General features: G+C 39.7%; 1 protein-coding gene across 7 annotated transcripts in view; it reads right to left on the bottom strand.

The window, feature by feature from the left end:
* LOC133542047 (nesprin-2) overlaps positions 1-25,799 on the bottom strand; it is a 261,954-nt gene that overhangs the window by 99,851 nt on the left and 136,304 nt on the right. For all 7 annotated transcript variants that reach the window (XR_009804037.1, XM_061885855.1, XM_061885857.1 and 4 more), the window contains 10 exons: positions 25,161-25,298; positions 23,717-23,916; positions 23,250-23,373; positions 19,772-19,954; positions 12,503-12,652; positions 9,223-9,399; positions 8,823-8,978; positions 8,585-8,734; positions 6,939-7,109; positions 6,731-6,852 (listed from right to left, as the gene is read on the bottom strand). Coding sequence is in view for 6 of the 7 variants with exons in the window: in XM_061885855.1 (XP_061741839.1) it covers positions 6,731-6,852; positions 6,939-7,109; positions 8,585-8,734; positions 8,823-8,978; positions 9,223-9,399; positions 12,503-12,652; positions 19,772-19,954; positions 23,250-23,373; positions 23,717-23,916; positions 25,161-25,298 (1,571 nt within the window). In the remaining variant the exon portion in view is untranslated. The remainder of the gene's footprint in view (positions 1-6,730; positions 6,853-6,938; positions 7,110-8,584; positions 8,735-8,822; positions 8,979-9,222; positions 9,400-12,502; positions 12,653-19,771; positions 19,955-23,249; positions 23,374-23,716; positions 23,917-25,160; positions 25,299-25,799) is intronic.

The following is a 25,799-nucleotide window of genomic DNA, read 5'->3' as shown; positions in this document are numbered from 1 at the left end:
GTGACAATCATTGGTACTTTAAAGGCCTACTGAAACCCACTACTACCAACCATGCAGTCTGATAGTTTATTTATCAATGATGACATATTAACATTGCAACACATGCCAATACGGCCTTTTTAGTATACTAAATTGCAATTTTAAATTTCCCGGGAGTTTCTTCTTAAAAACGTCACGTAATGATGACGTGTACGCGTGACGTCACTGACTGTTAGGAAATATGAGCGCTGCACACACACACACAGCTAAAAGTCGTCTGCTTTAACCGCAAAATTACACAGTATTTTAGGCATCTGTGTTGCTGAATCTTTTGCAATTTGTTCAATAAATAATGGAGAAGTCAAAGTAGAGAGATGGAGTTGGGAAGCTTTAGCCACGCAGACACACGGTGATTCCTTTTTAAAAATGACCAGAGATGAAACTTTACTATTGATCAGAGCGGTCAAGCGAACATGGATCCCGATCGAATGTCAACCAGCCGGTTTCGGTGAGAAAATTATGGTAAGAAGTCGCTTCGTACCGGAGATCAGCTGAGCTTGCGCCGTCCATAAAGCTGCCGTCGACTTCCCTGAGACACTGGCGTCAAGACACCCGTGGACACACACCTCCGACTATCAGGTACTGTTTAACTCACTAAAACACTAGCAACACAATAGAAAGATAAGGGATTTCCCAGAATTATCCTAGTAAATGTGTCTAAAAACATCTGAATCCATCCCAATTCAATTGCGTTTTTTTTTAACTTGTTTTTTTTATTTTTTTATTTTTTTCTAGTCCGTCGCTATCAATATCCTTAAACAAAAATTTTTCATCCTCGCTCAAATTAATGGGGAAATTGTCGTTTTCTCGGTCCGAATAGCTCTTTTTGTTGGAAGCTCCCATTATCGCGAAATGATCAAGTATGACACATAGAATGGACCTGCTATCCCCGTTTAAATAGGAAAATCTCATTTCAGTAGGCCTTTAACTTTAACTTAAAAAGAAAACTAGTGCAAAAGGAGGTAAAGTGCACAGTCCAGTCCTGAGAACAAATGTTCTGAATGTGTTGTTTAAATATTATACTATATACATATAAACAGAAGCATTCAGACTGTGGGTGGAAAGTAAAAATTGCACACAGAGAGGTGCTGAACTATAAAATCAGTGCCTATGAGAGTTCACTGTGGTTATGGCTTTAGGGAAAAAAAACTGTTCCTAAGTCTGATGACCCTGTAGCACCTTCCTGAGGGGACCAGATCAAAAAGGGTTTTTTTTGTTTTTGTTTTTAAATATATAAGTAAAGATAAAATACATTTTGCTGACAAAATTCCATAATAAGATTGTTTGAATCAAATTAGGAATGTGTAACTCTACCTAACCCCTTTGCAAAAATGCAAAATGGTCCATCCCTCCTGATAGCAACAAACTCAACACTTCACTTTTCATTTAAAACGGGCGTCACAAAAGCGCACATTTACAAAATAACATAATACATTTGTGGCAGCATCGGACAAAGTTATGTTTAAGTTTTTACTTTTGCATCCTATACGACATTACTGTAGTGCAGGGGTCGCGAATCTTTTTGGCTAAGAGAGCCATGAAAGCCAAATATTTTACAATGTATTTCTGTGAGAGCCATACAACTAGATGCATGCATTTTTAAGTAAGACCAATATTTTTATAGTACAATAAGTCTCTTATTCTTTTTATTAACATTGTTATTCTGAAGTTAACCAATAATAAATAATTAGTTTTTACCATTAATAGGACTTCTTGAACAGGCGTGGTAAAAAACGGATGATGGATTAAAATGCATGAAAATGTTAGGTTCCCTACCCCTGCTGTGGTGCATTCTAGGACCCAAGATCATTTAAAAGATTAGATTCCAAAACATTGGCGTCACTAGTTTATAAAGAAAAGGGCGGCTTTACCCTCAGTGATGGACTAATAATTATCATAATACTGATATTATTCACGGGTCAAATAATAAGCAGTAGTAAAAAACTGTATAAATAAAGACTGAAATCGGGCACCAAATAATTATTTACCAAATGTAATTGCGCATTGTTCTTTGTACTTTTGAACACTGACATGTTTTGCACTATGAAACAGGAATTGTATTTGTTGAATATTTACCAAAAAACTGTAAAATACAAAAACAGAAAAATTTCTTATGGTTTCATTTTGAGTTTTTGGTTCAGTGTGTCTGCCTGCTTGGGTATAATTTTTATACTTTTTATTTTATTTTTTTAATATCTTTAAACCTTGCATGCCTTCCCAGTGTGTTTGTACCCCTACAAATACTGGAAATGTTCCATTTTAGTACTTATTTTATTTTTATTTTTTAATATCTTTAAACCTTGCATGCCCCCGTGTGTTTCCACCCCTACAAGATACTGGAAATGGAATTTATCTTTGGAGATGTATCTATCAAACAATTATTTGTTCAGGGCCACAAAAAGCCCAGAGCTGCTTTCTGGAAATTGGATAAAGAACATGTTACGGAAATTTGGGGCCGGATCTAGATTTTTACTATGTTACCTTGCATTTAAAATCCTACGTAACGACCTTCAAATACATACCATACAATACTATAACATACATCAAAATCCCAAATTCAGTGTCTTATAAAATGTGAAACATTGCCAAAAAGTTGAATATTGTAAAGTGCTGTCCAGGTTCACATTCTAATCAGCAAATTACATGAAAAAAAAAATCTGAGGTTTTCGTTACTCTCTTAGTCTGAATTGAACTTTTGAAATAATCCATCCATCCATCATCTTCCGCTTATCCGAGGTCGGGTCGCGGGGGCAACAGCCTAAGCAGGGAAACCCAGACTTCCCTCTCCCCAGCCACTTCGTCTAGCTCTTCCCGGGGGATCCCGAGGCGTTCCCAGGCCAGCCGGGAGACATAGTCTTCCCAACGTGTCCTGGGTCTTCCCCGTGGCCTCCTACCGGTTGGACGTGCCCTAAACACCTCCCTAGAGAGGCGTTCGGGTGGCATCCTGACCAGATGCCCGAACCACCTCATCTGGCTCCTCTCGATGTGAAGGAGCAGCGGCTTTACTTTGAGTTCCTCCCGGATGGCAGAGCTTCTCACCCTATCTCTAAGGGAGAGCCCCGCCACCCGGCGGAGGAAACTCATTTCGGCCGCTTGTACCCGTGATCTTATCCTTTCGGTCATGACCCAAAGCTCATGACCATAGGTGAGGATGGGAACGTAGATCGACCGGTAAATTGAGAGCTTTGCCTTCCGGCTCAGCTCCTTCTTCACCACAACGGACCACGATCCACTCTTCCCCCACTCGTGAACAAGACTCCTAGGTACTTGAACTCCTCCACTTGGGGCAGGGTCTCCTCCCCAACCCGGAGATGGCACTCCACCCTTTTCCGGGCGAGAACCATGGACTCGGACTTGGAGGTGCTGATTCTCATTCCGGTCGCTTCACACTCGGCTGCGAACTGATCCAGCGAGAGCTGAAGATCCCGGTCAGATGAAGCCATCAGGACCACATTATCTGCAAAAAGCAGAGACCTAATCCTGCGGTTACCAAACCGGAACCCCTCAACGCCTTGACTGCGCCTAGAAATTCTGTCCATAAAAGTTATGAACAGAATCGGTGACAAAGGACAGCCTTGGCGGAGTCCAACCCTCACTGGAAATGTGTTCGACTTACTGCCGGCAATGCGGACCAAGCTCTGGTACTGATCGTACAGGGAACGGACCGCCACAATAAGACAGTCCGATACCCCATACTCTCTGAGCACTCCCCACAGGACTTCCCGAGGGACACGGTCGAATGCCTTCTCCAAGTCCACAAAGCACATGTAGACTGGTTGGGCAAACTCCCATGCACCCTCAAGAACCCTGCCGAGAGTATAGAGCTGGTCCACAGTTCCACGACCAGGACGAAAAACACACTGTTCCTCCTGAATCCGAGGTTCGACTATCCGACGTAGCCTCCTCTCCAGTACACCTGAATAAACCTTACCGGGAAGGCTGAGGAGTGTGATCCCACGATAGTTGGATCACACCCTCCGGTCCCCCTTCTTAAAGAGAGGAACCACCACCCCGGTCTGCCAATCCAGAGGTACCGCCCCCGATGTCCACGCGATGCTGCAAAGTCTTGTCAACCAAGACAGCCCCACAGCATCCAGAGCCTTAAGGAACTCCGGGCGGATCTCGTCCACCCCTGGGGCCTTGCCACCGAGGAGCTCTTTAACTACCTCAGCGACCTCAGCCCCAGAAATAGGAGAGTCCACCACAGATTCCCCAGGCACTGCTTCCTCATAGGAAGACGTGTTGGTGGGATTGAGGAGGTCTTCGAAGTATTCCTTCCACCTATCCACAACATCCGCAGTCGAGGTCAGCAGAACACCATCCGCACCATACACGGTGTTGATAGTGCACTGCTTCCCCTTCCTGAGGCGGCGGACGGTGGTCCAGAATCGCTTCGAAGCCGTCCGGAAGTCGTTTTCCATGGCTTCCCCGAACTCTTCCCATGTCCGAGTTTTTGCCTCCGCGACCGCTGAAGCTGCACACCGCTTGGCCTGTCGGTACCTGTCCACTGCCTCCGGAGTCCTATGAGCCAAAAGGACCCGATAGGACTCCTTCTTCAGCTTGACGGCATCCCTCACCGCTGGTGTCCACCAAGGGGTTTTAGGATTGCCGCCCCGACAGGCACCAACTACCTTGCGGCCACAGCTCCGATCTGCCGCCTCGACAATAGGAGGTGCGGAACATGGTCCACTCGGACTCAATGTCCAGCATCTCCCTCGTGACATGTTCAAAGTTCTTCCGGAGGTGGGAATTGAAACTTTGTCTGACAGGAGACTCTGCCAGACGTTCCCAGCAGACCCTCACAATGCGTTTGGGCCTCCCAGGTCTGCCCGGCATCCTCCCCCACCATCGCAGCCAACTCACCACCAGGTGGTGATCGGTAGAAAGCTCCGCCCCTCTCTTCACCCGAGTGTCCATAACATGAGGCCGCAAATCCGATGACACAACTACAAAGTCGATAATGGAACTGCGGCCTAGGGTGTCCTGGTGCCAAGTGCACATATGGACACCCTTATGTTTGAACATGGTGTTTGTTATGGACAAACTGTGACGAGCACAAAAGTCCAATAACAAAACACCACTCGGGTTCAGATCCGGGCGGCCATTCTTCCCAATCACGCCTCTGATGTGCAATATTCAATTGTATTGAAAAGCAACAGTATTTGCCAAGTTATGTAGAGTTGATTCATTGCGTTGTATAGTAATTGTACTCATCACTTTAGTCACATTATTCCAACAATTTGAAAAAAAAAAGCTTAATTGCAGCTAAAATAATAGCACACTGTAAAGTTAGTGTGTAATGTACCTTTTAATATGCGGAATTCATGCAGTCTTGATGTGAATTTAGTTTTTGAGATGCTTCGCAATAACCGTAAAAAAGTGGTTTCAAAACAACTTTGAAGATGCTTTATCCTTTACATATATATATAAAAAAAGGTACTGTAATTTTAGTTGACTAAAACGTTGAGGAATTTAGTCCTCTAAAACTAAATCAATCTAGATGACTAAAGTATGTCTAAATCATCATCAGAAGACTATGCCTAAAACTATATTAAAAACTGCTGTCAAAAATAACACAGGTCCTATGTTTTGATTGATTAATTGAAACTTTTATTAGTAGATTGCACAGTACAGTACATATTCCGTACAATTGACCACGAAATAGTGACACCCGAATAAGTTTTTCAACTTGTTTAAGTTGGGGTCCACGTAAATCAATTCATAGTAAAAAAAATGTTCATCAAACATAAAAAAGGTCTCATTTCCCAGACTTGTTCACGCCGCTTCAGCGAGAAGAGATGATCAAATGGTCGCTTTCTAAGTTCCGGGTTTTCATGACGTCAATGAAAATTGCTAGCTAAAAAGCCTCACACTGTGTATATATACTGTACCAAGTCAGGGTGTCAAAAAAATTGTGATTTTATAATTAATCCTGATTGTTGATTAATTCATAAAAAACTAAAATCTATTTGATTTTTTTTTTTTTTTTTTTATTTGTCTGATCAGCCACTCAGGCAAATCATATTTGTGATGTAAAGTTAAAGTCAAAGTACCAATGATTGTGACACACATACTAGATGTGGTGAAATTATTCTCCGCATTTGACTCATCACCCTTGAACACCCCCTGGGAGGTGAGGGGAGCAGTGGGCAGCAGCAGTGCCACGCCCGGGAATCATTAATGGTGATTTAACCCCCAATTCCAACCCTTAATGCTGAGTGCCAAGCAGGGAGGTAATGGGTCCCATTTTTATAGTCTTTGGTATGACTCAACTGGGATTTGAACTCACGAACTACCGATCTCAGGGCGGACACCTTAACCACTAGGCCACTGAGTAGGCTAGTAGATGCCCATATCTGCAATTGAATTTTATTGAAATAAAATATACATTTATCAGTGCTTTTTATTTATTTTATGGAGGAATGTAGTAATCATTGAACTGGCACTCAATATTATTTTAAAAAGTGTTGATTTTGAACCGAGAATCAATTCTGAATCGAATCGTTACACCCAAGAATCAAAGGGTGCCCAAAGATTCACTGCCGCAGAACCAAGTACAACTTTGTAACAAAAAAATGCTTTGCTACACATCTTTTTATACGATATTTTTGTTTTTCTTCAGGAAACAGAGCATGACATCGTTAATAAAACGCCTATGAAATGTTAGCATTTAACGCTGAGTGTTACTGACCGCTTTCGCTCTTGTTCCACTCGATCACAGAGCAATAGAGATGTTCTACCGTCAAGATTCTGAAATGATTTGTTGATATCGTCCCAAAGCAGTTCCCCTTTTAGGACCATCTCTTGCAGTTGCTATGCACATAAAAGATTGACGTATCAAAATGTTAGACATGAATGGGAAAACATCTGTAATTTGAGACGTGACGCGCATTGTTCACCTGAATGCACCCCATGTGATCTTCTGTCTGCTTCAGGGAAAACAGATGTGTTCGGTGAAGCTGCAGGATAGAGCGCACCTTACTGGCACACAAAGAAACCTCCCTCAGATTTTTTTCCAAACAAGACCATTCTTTCTCATCCAACTGCAAGGCTGAATGCAGCGCTTGGATCTGCAAAATAGCACACAGAAAAGCAACTTGTTCATTCAAAGCCCATAATAACGTGCATTTTTGATGTTTGTACAAAAATGTTTTGACCTGTGTTACTTAGCTTTTTCAATTGTCATTCAATCCATTTTCACCAAACAACCACTGAGTAGGATTCATTGCAGGAAAACATTTTTTTATGTTTTATTTGTTTCTGTTATGAGGGCAATACATTTGGCAAGCTGAGTCATAGAAACATTACTTTTACTTACAGAAAAACACTTATTCTCGTTGTTTTTCTCTTACTTAATCATTAGGCATCCTTGAACTTCCCAGGAAGGACAGAAGCTTACAAAACAAATCGAACCTGCTAACTTCAGTTATGTTTAAAGTAGGGCTGTCAAATTTAACAAGTTAACTCAAGTGATGAATAACACAAACATATAGCATTAATCATGTATAAAGGCAGATTAATCACGCAAGTTTTTTTTACCCCACATGCTCATTTACCTTAACCGCAGTTCTTACCTGAGAATTACTGTACAGTTACTGTATGATCAGACTGCTGTGCTTGCCGGCAAATTTTACTTCATAACAAACTCGCATGGGACTTTAGATACAATTTTGAATATCGAGGTCAATTTGTGTGTTTAAAATGAAAACTTTTTTTTTTTTTTTTACACTGAATTTATGGCCGGGGCTTCACGGTGGCAGAGGGGTTAGTGTGTCTGCCTCACAATACGAAGGTCCTGCAGTTTTGGGTTCAAATCCAGGCTCGGGATCTTTCTGTGTGGAGTTTGCATGTTCTCCCCGTGAATGCGTGGGTTCCCTCCGGGTACTCCGGCTTCCTCCCACTTCCAAAGACAAGCACCTGGGGATAGGTTGATTGGCAACACTAAAAAATGGTCCCTAGTGTGTGATTGTGAGTGTGAATGTTGTCTGTCTCTCTGTGTTGGCCCTGCGATGAGGTGGGGACTTGTCCAGGGTGTACCCCGCCTTCCGCCCGATTGTAGCTGAGATAGGCACCAGTGCCCCCTGCAACCCCAAAGGGAATAAGCGGTAGAAAATGGATGGATGGATATATTTTTTTAACACTTAAGTTTTCAGGACAATGTACTGCACTGAATTTTTATACACCGATTTTGTATACTATAACTTATTTTAATTTTTTTTACATTTGATTTTTCTGGACAGATTTTTTTCTACACTGATTTTTTATTTTTTTTGCAAGCATCCCCCAGCATCACGCCTCGCCCCTACAGAGGGACCCACCCCGCTATTTGAGAAGAACAGCAAAAGTCTATTGTGAGCATAAATACCTGAAAAAAATATACGGAAAGAGTTTTTTCATGGAGTAGAAGTCTATAACCATATTACATTATTGGAAGGAAGGCTCACTGTGCCAGACTGATATTCCTTTTGTATGATTTGCTACAAAATTTTCAGCACATTTTGAGACTCATCTTTAGCAAGTATGGTGTTTTTTTTCTTTTTTTTACCTGCAGACTGAGATCCTCACAAGCCTGGCTGACAGTCTCAGCCTGTTCCCAAAACGTAACATCACGTGGGTGCTCTTTTTCAGCTAAAACACGTGAGGCTTTCAGGCTCTGCAAAGCTGCAGAAACCTCCTTTACTCTTCCAACAACAAACTGGAGAGAAAAAAAAAATCACAGAATATCAGCTCTAATGGGGAATATTTGGGTGCAAATGTGAAACTTGCATCCTGCTTGTGTGTACCTCCCACTCCTTCAGAATCTGACGAGTCAGCGTTTGACTCTTGGACTGTTTCCACTGATTCAGATGCTTTCTCTGCTTTTCGACCGAGCGACAAAGACGCTGCAACAGTTGCTCTCGCGCTGCCAAAGTGTGACGGACCTGAGCATCTGCACGAATCTATATGGGGAATAAATTATGACAAAACCCGTCTTAAATGAGAAGGTTTAAAATGGCTTAACAATTCACAGTATTACACCATTTATAATTCATACCACTTGACATCATTATTTATATGGGGTAAAGTAACAACACAAATATTTAAAGGAGCAAAGCAGGTGAAAGACTGTGCTCCGACCTATGCATGTTCTTGGATATGAATAAAAATATTGAAGTGGAGGAAAAGGCATGCTGAAAACGAGACCTGGCTCTCCAGCGACCCTTGCAGGTGAAGCCACTCTCGTCTGAGAGCACCAAGTTGCTCGGCATACATTGTCCGCTCAGAACAAAGAGGCTGGACATCCACTTCCACGGCTCGAGGACCAGTTTGGGAGAGAAAATCCAAAAGAAGCTGCCCGTCGACCAAAGATGCCTTTAATGCCTATACAAAGAAAAATAACAGAAAAATGGAAGATTAATTGTACTATATGCCTAATATTAGTGATGTTGAATAATGTGCGCAAATGTAGATAAAACACTTAAGTTTTTGCATTGGATCTCATTAGACTGTGCAGCTGTACCTAACAATGTGTAAAAAACCTGCTCAGTGGCCTTGTAGTTAGAGTGTCCGCCCTGACATCGGAAGGTCGTGAGTTCAATACCAAAGACTACAAAAATTAGACCCATTACCTCCCTGCTTGGCACTCAGCATCAAGGGTTGGAATTGGGGGTTAAATCACCAAAACGATTCCCGAGTGCGGTCACTGCTGCTGCTCACTGCTCTCTTAGTGTGTGCGTGACTATCAGTGGTACTTTAACTTTAAATGGTAGTGTAATGTATAACTCTATGGTCCAGATTTACCAAAGGTTTGAGTGTACTAGAACAAGTGCAAACCTGATAAGGCACGCAAAGCTGATCCACCAAACTCGTGAGCAGAGGATTGCGTCTCTTTAAGGGAAACTGCAATTTTTTGGAATGTCGCCTATCATTCACAATCCTTATGTAAGACAAAAACATGTTTTACTTTTTTATGCATTCTAATTTGTAATGTACTGCAAGTAGCCTACGAGGTGACTAACAATACAGTTAATGAGAGTACTATATTGTGCCCATTAAGCCCTCTATAAAATTAAAAAAACGCCAACAATACTCTATTTACATCTTGTGACAAATTGAGTCAATAAGCTGCTGCATCGCCTCCAAATTGGTAAAAGTAAATTATAAATTATAAATCATACTTCTCGCTCGTACAGTATAGTAGAAATCGTCAACTTTGATATTCAACTCAGACCTGGAGATGGCAAGAAAGACACAAAAAGACGCTTGCTTAATTTTTATTTTTTTTACCTGTGTGAGACTTATGATTAATACTTTATCCAAACGGGAAGATATAAACATTCAATTTGTCTGCATCACAGTGAGAGCTGACATGATACTATAGGTGTTCTTTGTATTTATTTTTTGTTTAGCTCTATGCAATACTGCTACTTGCTGGACCTGCTTATCACTCAGCTTCTAAAACTTGTAGCTCATATTCTGTATATTCAGGCTCAAAAATACAAGGGTCTGTATCATCATTTGTCCCAAAGTAGTTGTCGTATCTCAAAGTCTGCATGATTAGTAGTGTTGTTAAAGGAAACAGCAAAAATTGGGATGCAACTGTGAAATTAATATGCTGTCGAATGCTTACAATGACCAACATTTGTTAATATTGCATGTTAATAAGAATGTGCCTGTTACCACATTACTGTTACTACATTACATATATACTTAGTGTATATATAAAACAGAGGTTTTTGGAGGTTTTACAGCACCTTATAGGTGCAATAGACACAATGACTCTCATAAGCTCCATTGTTAGCTGACTTTTTGTACCTTTTATTTCCCTTCATCCATTTTCTACCGCTTATTCCCTTTGGGTCGCGGGGGGCGCTGGTGCCCATTTCAGCTACAATCAGGCGGAAGGCGAGGTACACCCTGAACAAGTCACCACATCATTGCAGGGCCTTTTATTTATGATTCAGAATGCATAAAACAAAGAAAAACATGTGTTCTACATGTCTTACAGAAGGATTGTGAATTTTAGGCAAAATTCCGAAAAAAGTACTGTTTTTTAAGGGTCCAAAAAAACAGAGTGCAATCCATTTAGCGTGTCTGTCCTCATATGCATAATACATGCTAACTATCAGAATGCTCAAAACACAGAGGAGAAGATGCAAATCATACCCTTTCGCAAGCGCAGTGTGGTTTATCAAGACAAACTGTTCTGCGGGTGCTATTTTGCATCTTTATTTAGCCCATCTGAAATCTTCACGTGTGTGGGTTTGGGACTGTAGATAAAACATGTGAACGTGTGGTGCCCAAATTGTGAATCTGTGGGCACATCACGATTCGATTCTTGGGGATAAAGATTCGATTCAGATTCGATTATCAATTCAATATCATTACTTTTAAATTGGGTGCCAGTTCTTTTACTGCATTACTCCGTAAAATAAAAAGCTCTAACAGATTTGTAGATTACTTAAGAAAACTAGTTCTGTTTAATAAAATGCTACTCAAACATTTAATAAAGTCAAATATCCAACATTTGTATTTTGTAAAGTAAATATGTACAACAGATGTGGGCATCAACATCAGTCCACAAAATGGCAAATCCTGAGGAAATTGTTAGAAAGCAGTTTGAAGATGGTCTGTAAAACAATCTATACAACATTTTAAGTAAAGAACCACCATTATATGTTATGTAGACCACAAGGAAATGTTTTGAATGTACAAAAAGAACAATCGCTGTAAGTGAATGATTAAAATAAATGTTGGTTTTGGTCTGATTGTGTTTTTTTGTTTTTTAGAATATATATTATTGTAATATATCTTCAATAAAACATCTTGCAATGTGCATTTTTTCTTGCATTTGGGTCATTGTATATTAGATGCATGAATGGACTGCGACAATCCATCGTCTCCCTTGTGTTGTCTCGATTGCGATTCTATATAGCAGAAAAGGTGGTACAAATTATAGATGCGTGCAGCTTGTTCAACAACATTGCACACAGGTTAAAGAGCATAACATGAATGTGGAAGGAAATGAGTGTTTCCATGGGAATTAATGCCTGCACGCAAAATCCTCATTAAATAAGGCAGTCTGCGCATCTATGGCACTTGTAATCGATTGTACACGCAGTCTTAGAGCACAAACAACACGCCCACTAATACACACCAATGTATAGTTTGCACACGCATTTTAGCATGAGGTATTAGATCAGGACTAAACAATGAAAAAAAAAATCTTAATCTTTAACATGTATTTTTTCCGAGCAACAATTGGTCAAGTGCTCCTTTTCTGCTTTGCACATTGCAAGTGAGATGTGTTTTTTGTTGCTACAACAAAAGGTGAGGATATTTTATGCTTAGCAACTGAATGTTCCTGTCAATTTAGTCATTCTAGTATATCTAGATGGAGTTGTTGGAAATACAGGAAGCTATTGAACTCTGAAGAAGAAAAGCTCATTAAAGAGATGGGTGGTGAGTAACTAGGCGATAGTACCTGGTAGTGCTGCAGGGTCGTAGTGATCTGAACAGCATCTGTGTCCTTGTGGTCCTCTTCTTTGTGCTGGTTCAGCTGGAGCTCCGCCTTCTTGAGCCAGGACGCCAAGTCAGACAGCAGCTTCAGAGGTGGCCACGCAAGGAGCAGCTTCTACAGTAAATACACGATTATCATACACTGAGTGCAAGTTCATGTTAATGCAGCCCAGTCAAACCGTTACATTTTAAAATATTGAGTGTTGCTGTGGATTCATTTTGATAACTCAAACTTTTAAAAACATATTCCTTCCTTACATCAGTGAATATTTTCATTTATGGTAGAGGTTTACCCAAAGAGCTTGTACATGCACATGCATCCTCTGCTGTTGACATTTCTGATGCAAAGTAACGTATAGTTCGGACTAGAATGCATATATAAGTGCTAAAAACTACAACATGGCTGACAGGAGTGAGACGCAGTTGAAAGGGGCTTTTTTGGCCTGCAGGACGACTTTGGCACGTAAATAAGACCACTCGTAAAAAAGCGCATTCTGAAGAGACAGTCTGAAAGACGCTGGAACAGATCTGGGCAGATTAAGGCCCGGGGGCCACATGCCGCCCGTTGAGCTTTTCAATCTGGCCCGCCGGATATTCCCCCAAAATGTTTTTAGATCTTTAAAGATGGAAAGTGTAGCTGCCATTATGATATGCCATGATGTTTTCTAACGACCGTAAGTCAAACTATACAAAGTATTTCAATGGTTGGAATCTGCGCTTATGGATGATATACCAGTTACTATGGTAATATAATTAGTTACTAAGGTAATCTAATTACTATGGTCATCTAGTTAGTCACTATGGTAATGTAAATCACAGCAGCTCAGACGAGGCACCAAGCAGTGTGGGTGGGGAGTGCTTCCGCAGACGCGGAAGGAGATTTTCACAATAAAGTTCTAAACCTTAGTGATGTATCTTATATATCAGACTAAGTGTTTTTTTGTGTACCCTTGGTGTTCATATTTCACTGTTTGTTGCATTTTTGGTTGCGTTCCACTTGATTGTAAAATGTGTCGATCGAAAGGGGGTGATGTTCATATTTTGTTAATATTCAGTGTTTTATCCTTCATAGAAAAATATAATATTCCATTATGTTTTTCAAGGCGGTCAGTCATAACGTTATATCAATCAGACATTGTGAAGTTTTCTATTAGTGTTCATATAATTAGATATACCGCCACCTAGACACATTTTTTTCTCTAAATGTGGCCCCCGAGTTAAAACAATTGCCCGGGCCTGCGCTAGAAGATGGTCTGTAAAAAAAATCTAAGCAAAATTTTCGACCAAACAACCATCATTGCATGTTATGTAGAGTTGCAGACTCTACATAAATATAGGAAAAACAATCATAATACGACCCCTTTAAAAAAATAAGTGTATCGGTACAAGGGTCTCTAAAACGAAAAACTGTTAAAACTGATAAAACTGTTGCTATATGCAATGACTTAAACAGTGCTGAAGTACAGCATTAGCAAAACATGTTCATAAGTCAGTTTGAGCCTGGGTATTGGCTTTAATAACTTGTTTCATTGATAGAGACTTGACACTCTACAATGTTATAGCGAACGAGGGACATGATAAATACAGTGGAGCCTCAGTACAAGTTGACAGCAGTTGAAGAGCTACAAAATAAAGTAAAGAATGAAGCCGATTTGTGCCAATTGGGAAAATGTTGCATTAAGTCTGTTTTTATTGTCAAAGTTCTTCAAGAGTAATGTGTTACACTAATAAACATGATATGGTTTTGTATGCTGTGTCAAAAGCAGCACAAATACTTGCTTACTGGTCTTTTGTAAAGTATATGTATTTAAAGATAAACAGTGCCATGTTTAAAGAACTGACATCCAGTAGGATCATGTATAATGTAAAAATGTAAGTCTACTTTAAACAATAAGAAACTATACCATATTACATCAAATCATTAGATTTTAAAATGGATTGTTTCTGAATTGTATTGAACTCCATGCATGTATATAATGTACATATCAAATCAGTGAATCATCCATAATCAGAGAGATGCACACTTTAAACCAAAACATATTCAGAAGTAGAATATCTGTAGTCAAGGTCATAAATGGTGAGGTACGCATGAGGTGTCCTCCCAATTCTTAGATTTTACTCTCAATCACAGCATGACTGAAATTGTTTTCCCTCCCTGGACTAGAACAGTTCACAGAAAGCCTCATTATTTTTGAAAACTAGCAGCTCTTGATGAAATATCCTCAATTTAACAAATGACGAAATTGTCATGCACAGAGAATTCATCCATCCATCCATTTTCTTCTGCTTATCCGAGGTCGGGTCGCGGGGACAGCAGCCCAAGCAGAGAAGCCCAGACTTCCCTCTGCCCTGCAACTTCGTCCAGCTCCTCCCGGGGGATTGGAGGGGTTCCCAGGCCAGCCGGGAGACAGTCTTCCCAACGTGTCCTGGGTCTTCCCTCTGGCCTCCTTCCTGTGTGGCATCCTGGCCAGATGCCCGAACCACCTCATCTGGCTCCTCTCGATGTGGAGGAGCAGCGGCTTTAGTCTGAGCGCCTCCTGCATGACAGAGATTCTCACCCTCTCTCTAAGGGAGAGCCCCGCCACCTGGCGGAGAAAGCTCATTTCGGCCGCTTGTAACCGTGATCTTGTCCAAGAGTTCATGTGATTGATAAATATACAGTGTCTGACAAAAGTCAGTGCACCCCTTACATTTTAGCATTTAGATAAAAAGGGATAACAATAGAAATTAAACTAAGTAGTCTGTGTAGAGATTGTATAGCGGTATAGATTTACAATTCACTGGAAATGACTCAACACACTGTTGTCTATATCAGTGATTCAAAAAATGGGGCTACACGTACCCCTGGGGGTAATTAAAGGTATGCCAAGGGGTACGTGAGATTTTTTTTTAAATATTCTAAAAATAGCAGCAATTCAAAAATCCTTAATAAATATATTTATTGAATAATACTTCAACAAAATATGAATGTAAGTTCATAAACTGTGAAAAAGAAATACAACAATGCAATATTCAGTGTTGACAGCTAGATTTTTTGTGGACATGTTCCATAAATATTGATGTTAAAGATTTCTTTTTTTGTGAAGAAATGTTTAGAATTAAATTCATGAATCCAGATGGATCTCTATTACAATCCCCAAAGAGGGCACATCATGTTGATGATTGTGTAGAAATCTTTACGTATAAGTGAATCAGTTGTTTATTTTTCAACAAGTTTTTTAGTTATTTTTTTATATTTTTTCCTTAACAGTTAAAGAAAGACCAGTACAAAAATAATTTAATAAATCAGAAACTGATGACATAGTGCTGTATTTTACTTCTTTATCTCTTTTTTTCAACCAGAAATGCTTTGCACCGATTAGGAGGTACTTGAATTAAAAAAATGTTCAAAGGGGGTACATCACTGAAAAAAGGTTGAAAACTACTGCTCTATATACCTGTATCTGGCAACAAACAAGTAGCAAGATAACAGTGGCAGAAATAGTGATAGTAGCATCATTATCAAAGGCTACATTGTCTAGTCCAAGTACATCAAGGTTTTATATCTATGGTATATATTGTATCAAAATGGTTGTTGCAATAAAAGAGCTACTTTCGAGAGATATTGTAAACTGATATCAATGTACGTTATCCGCCTGAACAAGTATTGGTTCTGCTGGACTTGAGCACTGCATTTGACACAGTTGACTATGCGATCTTATTACAGAGGTTAGAAAACTTTGAGGGAATATTGGGTTCTGCTCTTAAATGGTTCAAGTCCTCTCCCATCACAGGACATACTTTGTTGGAAATGTTAACTGTGTCTCAGACCAAATGGCTATCAGGGGTCAATTCTGATACCCCTATGGTTCAGTTTGTACATGCTGCCAGTAGGCCAGCTAATAAGCAGCTACAATGTGTCCCACTACAACGATGAAAATGAAACTCAGATCTATGTGTCACTAGCTGCATTTCCATTACCTCTAGAAATGTGCAAAACCTAAATATTGCAATAAGAAACTGGTAATGAAAACACCTAACATCTCAAATATCGCAAAAACATTTTTATGCTCTCATGAGGTGGTTTTTCCCCAGACGTTTCAATATTGACGTTTTTGCATTTACAGTGCACCTCAACACCGAACCGGCAGAGCGCCGATGCAGGACAAGACATCTAGGGCAGATGGGTCATCTCGCAGGTCCCTTACTGGCAATAGAGACCGGCCCGAATGCTCGGAGAGACTCACATGCCTGAATCCACAAATCGTCTGTAAATTCCTCGTTTAGTTCCCTGCCAAATATCCAATATTCGTGACCGCTGCCATACGTAAGGAACTTTTCCTTTGAGCGATTTCGTCTTCTATCGACAATAGATGGAAACAGCAGCGGCTGCAATTGTAATCGCAGCTCCAAAACCAGGGAGTCGCAAAACGTCCATCTTCATCGAAGCGGAATCTCGCGGGACAAAATTTTACGACGCTTACGGCTCATGACGCAAAACACCTACAAGTTGCAAATTTACATTGTCGTAATTTTGTAAATTTCGCTTTTACTTTGCGGAAAACGGAAATGGAAATGCTGCTACTGACAGGTATGGCCTGTTGACTGGCTTTGTCACTGCATTGAACTGATCCGTGTGTGGTTGCGAAACTATTTTCTTCAGCTAAATACAGACAAACCTTAAATCATTGTCTGTGGCCCACAGAAGCAATAGAAACAATGTTACCAGTCTCATAGAAATCATTTTTAAAACTGAATAATCAGGTTAGAAAACTAGGGGTAATAATTGACTTAAATTTTAACTTTTACCACTGAAATACATTGCCAAATCAAACAAGTGTCTAAAGCAGACTTAGAAAGAATAATCATGCCCCTGTCTCAACAATGGTGCTGCTTGAGTCCTTACTAGAACCAGAAAATACAACCATATTAGTCAAGTGCTGAAGTCACTGCTTGGCTTCCTGTTGCTCAGAGAATAGACATTGAAACAGTTCTACTTATGCTGAAGTCTTTTCATGGTCTTGCACCAGTGTACATCTGAATGTTCAAACTATTTGAACCATCTCAGACTCTGAGAATGGTCTCCTGTTGGTGCTCAAAGTCAGGTCAAACTGCATTTCAATTGTGTAACCCAGAAATCTGGACTAGTCTTCCAGAAAAGACCAGCCTCAACTTCAGCAATGGTCAAGGTGGAAAACACTACACATGACAAAATAGTATTTTATCTATACTTAGATTTTTATGGAATTACTGTAATTCATGATTTTAATTATTAGATTTTTTGTCATTATTTAATTTGCCTGCTTGTAAATTTCATGCATCTTTAAAGAATTTTGAAATGCCTAATGCTCTATAAATAAACGTTGCCGGTCTTATAATAAGAGCAATGATTCTCAAACTGCGTATGCAGACTATCAATTGGTACACAAAAGAATCACTTGATTAAAGTACAGTGTTTTCTTTTTCTATATTCAAACAGTTTTACTGTTCAAACAGTGTGTAATGTTACAGTGGCCAAAAATATTAATTATTCTTGTTAAATAAAATCTCTGCCTCGTTTTTAATGACGGTGATAGACCTACTACGTTACTGTATTTAAATTTTAGTCATTATGGTGGGACTTGGAGAGCAAAGTTTTTTTCTGAAGTACACACCCTGTTTCCATATGACTTGGGAAATTGTGTTAGATGTAAATATAAATGGAATACATCATTTGCAAATCCTTTTCAACCCATATTCAATTGAATGCACTACAAAGACAAGGTATTAGATGTTCAAACTCATAAACTTTATTTTTTTTTAACAAATAATCAATTAACGTAGAATTTCATAGCTGCAACACGTGCCGAAGTAGTTGGGAAAGGGCATGATCACCACTGTGTTACATCACCTTTTCTTTTAACAACACTCAATAAACGTTTGGGAACTGAGGAAACTAATTGTTGAAGCTTTGAAAGTGGAATTCTTTCCCATTCTTGTTTTATGTAGAGCTTCAGTCGTTCAACAGTCTGGGGTCTCCGCTGTCGCATTTTACACTTCATAATGCGCCACACATTTTCGATGGGAGACAGGTCTGGACTGCAGGCGGGCCAGGAAAGTACCCGCATTTTTTTTTTTTACGAAGCCACGCTGTAGTAACACGTGCTGAATGTGGCTTGGCATTGTCTTGCTGAAATAAGCAGGGGCATCCATGTACCTTTCAGCATTAATGGTGCCTTCACAGAAGTGTAAGTTACCCATGCCTTGGGCACTAATGCACCCCCATACCATCACAGATGCTGGCTTTTGAACTTTGCGTCGATAACAGCCTGGATGGTTCACTTCCCCTTTGGTCCGGATGACACAATGTCGAATATTTCCAAAAACTATTTGAAATGTGGACACGTCAGACCACAGAACACTTTTTCACTTCGCATCAGTCCATCTTATATGATCTCGGGCCCAGAGAAGCCGGCGGCGTTTCTGGATGTTGTTGATAAATGGCTTCCGCTTTGCATAGTAGAGCTTTAACTTGCACTTACAGATGTAGTGACGAAATGTATTTTGTGACAGTGGTTTTCTGAAGTGTTCCTGAGCCCATGTGGTGATATCTTTTAGAGATTGATGTCAGTTTTTCATACAGTGCCTTCTGAGGGATCGAAGGTCACAGTCATTCAATGTTGGTTTCCGGCCATGCCGCTTACGTGAAGTGATTTCTCCAGACTCTCTTAACCTTTTGATGATATTTTGGACCATAGATTGAAATCCCTAAATTTCTTGCAATTGCACTTTGAGAAACGTTGTTCTTAAACTGTTTAACTACTTGCTCTCACAGTTGTGGACAAAGAGGTGTACCTCGCCCCATCCTTTCTTGTAAAAGACTGAGCAATTTTTGGGAAGCTGTTTTTATACCCAATCATGGCACCCGCCTGTTCCCAATTAGCCTGCACACCTGTGGGATGTTCCAAATAAGTATTTGATGAGTATTCCTCAACTTTATCAGTATTTATTGGCACCTTTCCCAACTTTTTTGTCACGTGTTGCTGGCATCAAATTCTAAAGTTAATGATTTGCACAAAAAAAAAAATGTTTATGAGTTTGAACATCAAATATGTTGTCTTTGTGGCATATTCAACTGAATATGGGTTGAAAATGATTTGCAAATCATTGTATTCCATTTATATTTATAACACAATTTCCCAACTCATATGGAAACGGGGTTTGTAGTAAGTCATTAAAAAAGATTGAAAACCACTGTATTAAAGAGTAGCAGTACCTTTTGCAGCTGGTCTTGGATATTTGTCACTTCAGCGGTGAGCTTGCACCAGCCGGACTCCAGCTTCGTGAGACGAGCTCTCAGACGAGGACATTCAGTTTCCTTCAAACGAAGCAGCCGAGCAGCTTCTCTGGACGCCGATTCTTTGTGAATAGACGCGGCCTCCATCTCTCTGGAGAAGTCCTGCAGGTTGGAGATGGTTGACGCAGTTTAACTTACAAAAGAAACGGTTGTGTAACTATGCGAACTACATTGGACTGCTATTTATACTGAACTTCCTATTTCTTTCAGTACTTTTTTGCTTTTCAATTGATTTGGGTTTTCTGAGTCATGTTTGTGGTGCTTATTTATTAATGTTTTTAATATGTCAATGCTATGGTAATACATGATATACTGTGGTATAGTTAGTTTAGATCCTGAATGGGAATTTAATTTTTTATTTGAGTCTTCACCTGAAACAAAAACACTTTGGGTCTTAGGGGCAAACAATGAACTATCCATACATGCAAAGCATGCTATTTGTCCTGTGCAACTCCAGTAAGACCAGTGGTGCTTCAATGGCGCCCTTGCCTGGAAGTTAAGTGTGGCGGTAAGGGTTCTGTGATTTCCATGACCGACTGATTTTTGACTGTTAAGTAGGTGGGGGCCAGGAAAATATTTTTATTTGTTGATGTTGTGGCGTGGCTACAAATGATTATTTTTTTCCCACTTCATCCTGATGGCGCCCCAAAGAGAATGCCGCCCCGTGCAATTGCCCATGTAGTTCATGTCTAAGACAACTACAGATAGAATGAAGTAATTGTTTAAATCATCAAAAGCGTATTCTTCCCCAACATCTTCCATTTTACAAACCCCGTTTCCATTTGAGTTGGGAAATTGTGTTGGATATAAATATAAACGGAATACAATAATTTGCAAATCCTTTTCAACCCATATTCAATTGAATGCACTAAAATGACAAAATATTTGATGTTCAAACTCATAAACTATTTTTTTTTGCAAATAATAATTAACTTAGAATTTCACTGCTGCAAAATGTTCCAAAGTAGTTGGGAAAGGGCATGTTCCCCACTGGGTTACATCACCTTTTCTTTTAACAACACTCAAATGTTTGGGTACTGAGGAAAATAATTGTTGAAGCTTTGAAAGTGGAATCCTTTCCCATTCTTGTTTTATGTAGAGCTTCAGTCGTTCAACAGTCCGGGGTCTCCGCTGTCGTATTTTACGCTTCAGAATGCGCCACACATTTTCGATGGGAGACAGGTCTGGACTGCGGGCGGGCCAGGAAAGTACCCACACTTTTTTTTTACGAAGCCACGCTGTTAGAACACATGCTGAATGTGGCTTGGCATTGCAGGGGGGTCCATGAAAAAGGCGGCGCTTAGATGGCAGCATGTGTTGTTCCGAAACCTGTATGTACCTTTCAGCATTAATGGTGCCTTCACAGATGTGTAAGTTACCCATGCTTTGGGCACTAATGCACCCCCATACCATCACAGATGCTGGCTTTTGAACTTTGCGTCGATAACAGCCTGGATGGTTCGCTTCCCCTTTGGTCCGGATGATACAATGTCGAATATTTCCAAAAACTATTTGAAATGTGGACACGTCAGACCACAGAGCACTTTTTCACTTTGCATCAGTCCATCTTATATGATCTCGGGCCCAGAGAAGCCGGCGGCGTTTCTGGATGTTGATAAATGGCTTTCGCTTTGCATAGTAGAGCTTTAACTTGCACTTACAGATGTAGTGACGAAATGTATTTTGTGACAGTGGTTTTCTGAAGTGTTCCTGAGCCCATGTGGTGATATCTTTTAGAGATTGATGTCAGTTTTTCATACAGTGCCTTCTGAGGGATCGAAGGTCACGGTCATTCAATGTTGGTTTCCGGCCATGCTGCTGACGTGGAGTGATTTCTCCAGATTCTCTGAACCCTTTGATGATATTTTGGACCATAGATGTTGAAATCCCTAAATTTCTTGCAATTGCACTTTGAGAAACGTTGTTCTTAAACTGTTTAACTACTTGCTCACACAGTTGTGGACAAAGAGGTGTACCTCGCCCCATCCTTTCTTGTAAAAGACTGAGCAATTTTTGGGAAGCTGTTTTTATACCCAATCATGGCACCCACCTGTTCCCAATTAGCCTGCACACCTGTGGGATGTTCCAAATAAGTATTTGATGAGCATTCCTCAACTTTATCAGTATTTATTGCCACCATTCCCAACTTTTTTGTCACGTGTTGCTGGCATCAAATTCTAAAGTTAATAATTTGCAAAAAAAAAAAATGTTTATGAGTTTGAACATCAAATATGTTGTCTTTGTAGCAAATTCAACTGTATTTGGGTTGAAAATGATTTGCAAATCATTGTATTCCGTTTATATTTATATCTAACACAATTTCCCAACTCATATGGAAACGGGGTTTGTAATACAGGTATACGGTATAAACTCCAAAATTCTATTGGAGCAGGTTGTTTCCAACATTATGAGAAACAATGTATTGTTATAGATTTTATACAACTGACAATAGTAAGGGTGCTGGAAAAAAGTCGATTCACTTCCGAATCTTGTTTATTACGATTCTGAAATGCTTCAACATTTTTAAGAATCAATTTTATTTGCTGCGTATATATGTCACACGTCAGAAGCCAAAGGAACTTTAGTTGCTTGTAACTTGTTTTGAAAAGGCTTAGGTAGAGTGAATTCTATATGATTGAGAATTGATACTGAATGGAGGTGAATTGAGGATTAAGAGTCAATTCTGAATGGAGGAGAATCAATTCTGAAGAGGAGAAATGATGTTTCAGAGTCAGTTCTGAAAGGAGGAGAATTGACGATTCAGACTCAATTCTAAAAGGAGGAAAATCAACGATTCAGAATGTATTCTGATTCATCCCAAGAATCAGAATCGAATTAACCGGTGAATTGTCGTAAGATTTACATTTCTAAATAATATTACTGTGATGCGACAGTCCAAGGTAACGCAACAGTGACATGGGGGCTGTTTTTCTTTATGTATTAAACTTCAGGTAGCAAATTAAGTAGCATTTTTTTGTATGGAGATCCGATTTGAGAATCCGTCAAAATATCCCACGTCTTAGAATTTTTACTTTATTCAAAGAAAAAAATGACTTCATGATCACTATTACTGAGTAATATATCTATCACAGGAGTTTTCAAAGTGCGTCATCTGGGAGGCGTGAGAAGACTTCAAGGCAGGAGCAGCAGCTTGAGAAAACTAAAGAAATATATGCTATATCAAGGGTAAAAATGATGGACTTTCAGGTCCTGTTGTGAGCAGCACATTTGTTTTCCAGGGATAAGGTGAAGCCTCAACTTTACTGTCATACATACTTCGTCTGAAGGAGGCTCATAAACCCATCTATTGTATTCACGGAGTCCCTCTAATGCTCCTAACATTTTCTGCATTAACTTGTGGTCAGTCAGATATTACTTGGTGTGTTGAGTGCCTCACCAGCAGCTGCAGGAGACCCCTGCAAACGCTCTCCTGGTTCGACTCAGCAGGACTGCGGCAAATCTTCAGTTGTTTGTTGCTGTCAAGCAACCATTTACTAACGGAGGCAAAATGTGTCTGGAATCTGTGGGGAGGACAAGTCCAACACATACGTCGTCAGCACAGCTAGCGAAGCAGAACATGACTCTGGGAGGAGAGAAGTTCCAAGGCTGATAAGACAAGTCTGGTTTAATTTGCTCTGATGTCATGTTCCAGATAAATCTATTAGATAGCATTGTGATAGCCAACAAAGATTTGATGTGGCATATTCCCACACCATTGTAAAGTTCAGTTATTGGTTAAGATTTATTGCATTAGATCAGCACAAATGTGACTTTAGTAGCTTGGATCAAAATGTCGCTAAAAGTGCAACAATCTGAACTTCTCATACTAAACAGGAAGCAGCTGAACGCTCATGGATGGCCCACCTGATCCAGGTGTCCCGGATGTCGCTGCAGCGCTGAACCTCATGCTCCGTCCGGCTGTACACACTCCGCCAACGCAGCTCCAGAGCGCCACCTGCCTGAATGACTGTGGGCGCAAACAACGGATCTGCTCGCAGCTCACATCTCTGATCCAGGAACAGTCCCAGAGCACCTCTGCTCCCGTCCAAGTGGACCAGAATTTGCTGGGGTGACAATGAGAATCAACAACTTTGAACTTGAATCAAACTCTCTAAGCCAGCATCAAAATAGGACACTGAGGGGCTAACTGTGAGTCTGTTTGGATCGTAAAACGTCAAGAGGAAGACAGGGCAGCAGTAAAAGTGAACTGCAATAACTAAGGGAAGAACAATATAAAATGAAGGAAATGAAAAGGGAAAAAAGGAAACTTACCAGTGTTTCACTTTCACTCATTTAACAGACGTGCCTCGACACAATTCAATTTGCACTGCTACAATTTTTTTTCCCTGACCCCATTTTTAAGGAAGATTAAAAAATGTCTTCGACAACACAAAAAATTTAACTGTTTTTGTCTGTTAAAAAAAATAAAATAATACTGAACATTTCTTGATACAAACCAAAAAGTTCAGTTTTACTCGTCCACAAAGAGTTTGTACCGGGCTGCAGAAGAATTTTTTTTCTTTTTTTTTTTTTTATTGTTTTAAATTTTATTTTATTTTTTATTTAAATCAACATAAAAAAAACACAAGATACACCTACAATTAGTGCACCAACCCCAAAAAACTCCCCTTTTCATGACAAAAAATAAATAAATTTAATCAAAAAAAAAAAAAAGACAAGGACATTAAACTTAATGGCAAAGACTACTTCCTGGCTAAGGCAACACAATGTAGTCACTACTGCCATCTAACGTCTTGGAATTGCAACTGCATGCAAAGTTTACTGTCAGTACAGCAGAGTACTTGCAATGAGACAAAAGTGTAAGAAAACAAGATACCTGAACACCAAATGATTTAAAAAAGTATTTTTTAACAATTGATATTTTTAAACACAAAAGCAACAAAAATTGGTACCATTGAATACCATAAATGTAAAAAAAAAAAAAAAAAGTTACCCATCCCTTTGTAGGAGACATGAATGTATTATTCCAAGTACTATTTATCATTATGCGGACAAAAGTACCTGGAAGCCCCTCAAATCAGGTATCAGTTCGTCTAGTCTACTTAGTTCCTCCTACAAATACATTTTGGACATGTGGGAACATGCTGGGAAAGACCCTTTCCGTACCAGCATGCGGTGCACAAAGCAAGATATACTTGGGTAAGTTTGCTTTGCAAGAACTTAAGAGCTCTGACTTAACTCCTTTTGACATGGATCGTAAACCAAGCCCTCTTGTTCAACATTAGTAACCTCTGACCTCACAAATCCCTCTTCAGGATGACTGAACCCAAAGACCACTTTCACTTACCTGGCAGGCATGCAGTCTGTGTTGTACAAAGGACTCCTCCTCATCGTCTTTCGCTGCTTCTGCACTACTGACGGAGACTTCGAGCTTGTCAAGCAGCCTCCCAAGCTGACCGCAATTATCCTCCCAGCGGATCCACTCCTGTAGCAAACCCAATTATTGAATTGTTAAATTTTTACCTTATCATTTGATGGCAATTGACACAAACATGTTTGTTTGATACAAAAACAACAGTCATGCTGAAGGAACCAAAACTTTAAAATACACTCAGTAGGTGAGTGTATTGATACAAATATCGATAGTAATGATAAACAATGAAATTGATATTTTTCAGTTTATTTCCATAAATATCTGAGTTTTTTTGTTGTGTTATGGATATTGTTGACAAACTCAGAATAAGTTATTGGACACTGAAGGGTTTGAGGGTAAAAACTAAGACAACAGGATTTAAATAAGAGAAAATAGTAGTTTAGTCTGCACAATTTATTTTACAACTGTATGTAATAAAAGAGAATACTTGTATTATTTAGTTTAGGTTTGTATATGGTTTGTGATTTATTCTTTTGTATGGGTAGTAGTATAATTGTTGTATTGTTCAAAAACATGTTTTTGTTTGCTTAAAATATTTGTATTGAGTTTTAT

The sequence above is a fragment of the Nerophis ophidion genome, linkage group LG24, assembly GCF_033978795.1.
Source record: "Nerophis ophidion isolate RoL-2023_Sa linkage group LG24, RoL_Noph_v1.0, whole genome shotgun sequence".
Lineage (NCBI taxonomy): Eukaryota > Metazoa > Chordata > Actinopteri > Syngnathiformes > Syngnathidae > Nerophis > Nerophis ophidion.
The sequence above is the reverse complement of the archived record's forward strand: the minus strand, read 5'-3'. Positions and strand labels throughout refer to the sequence as shown.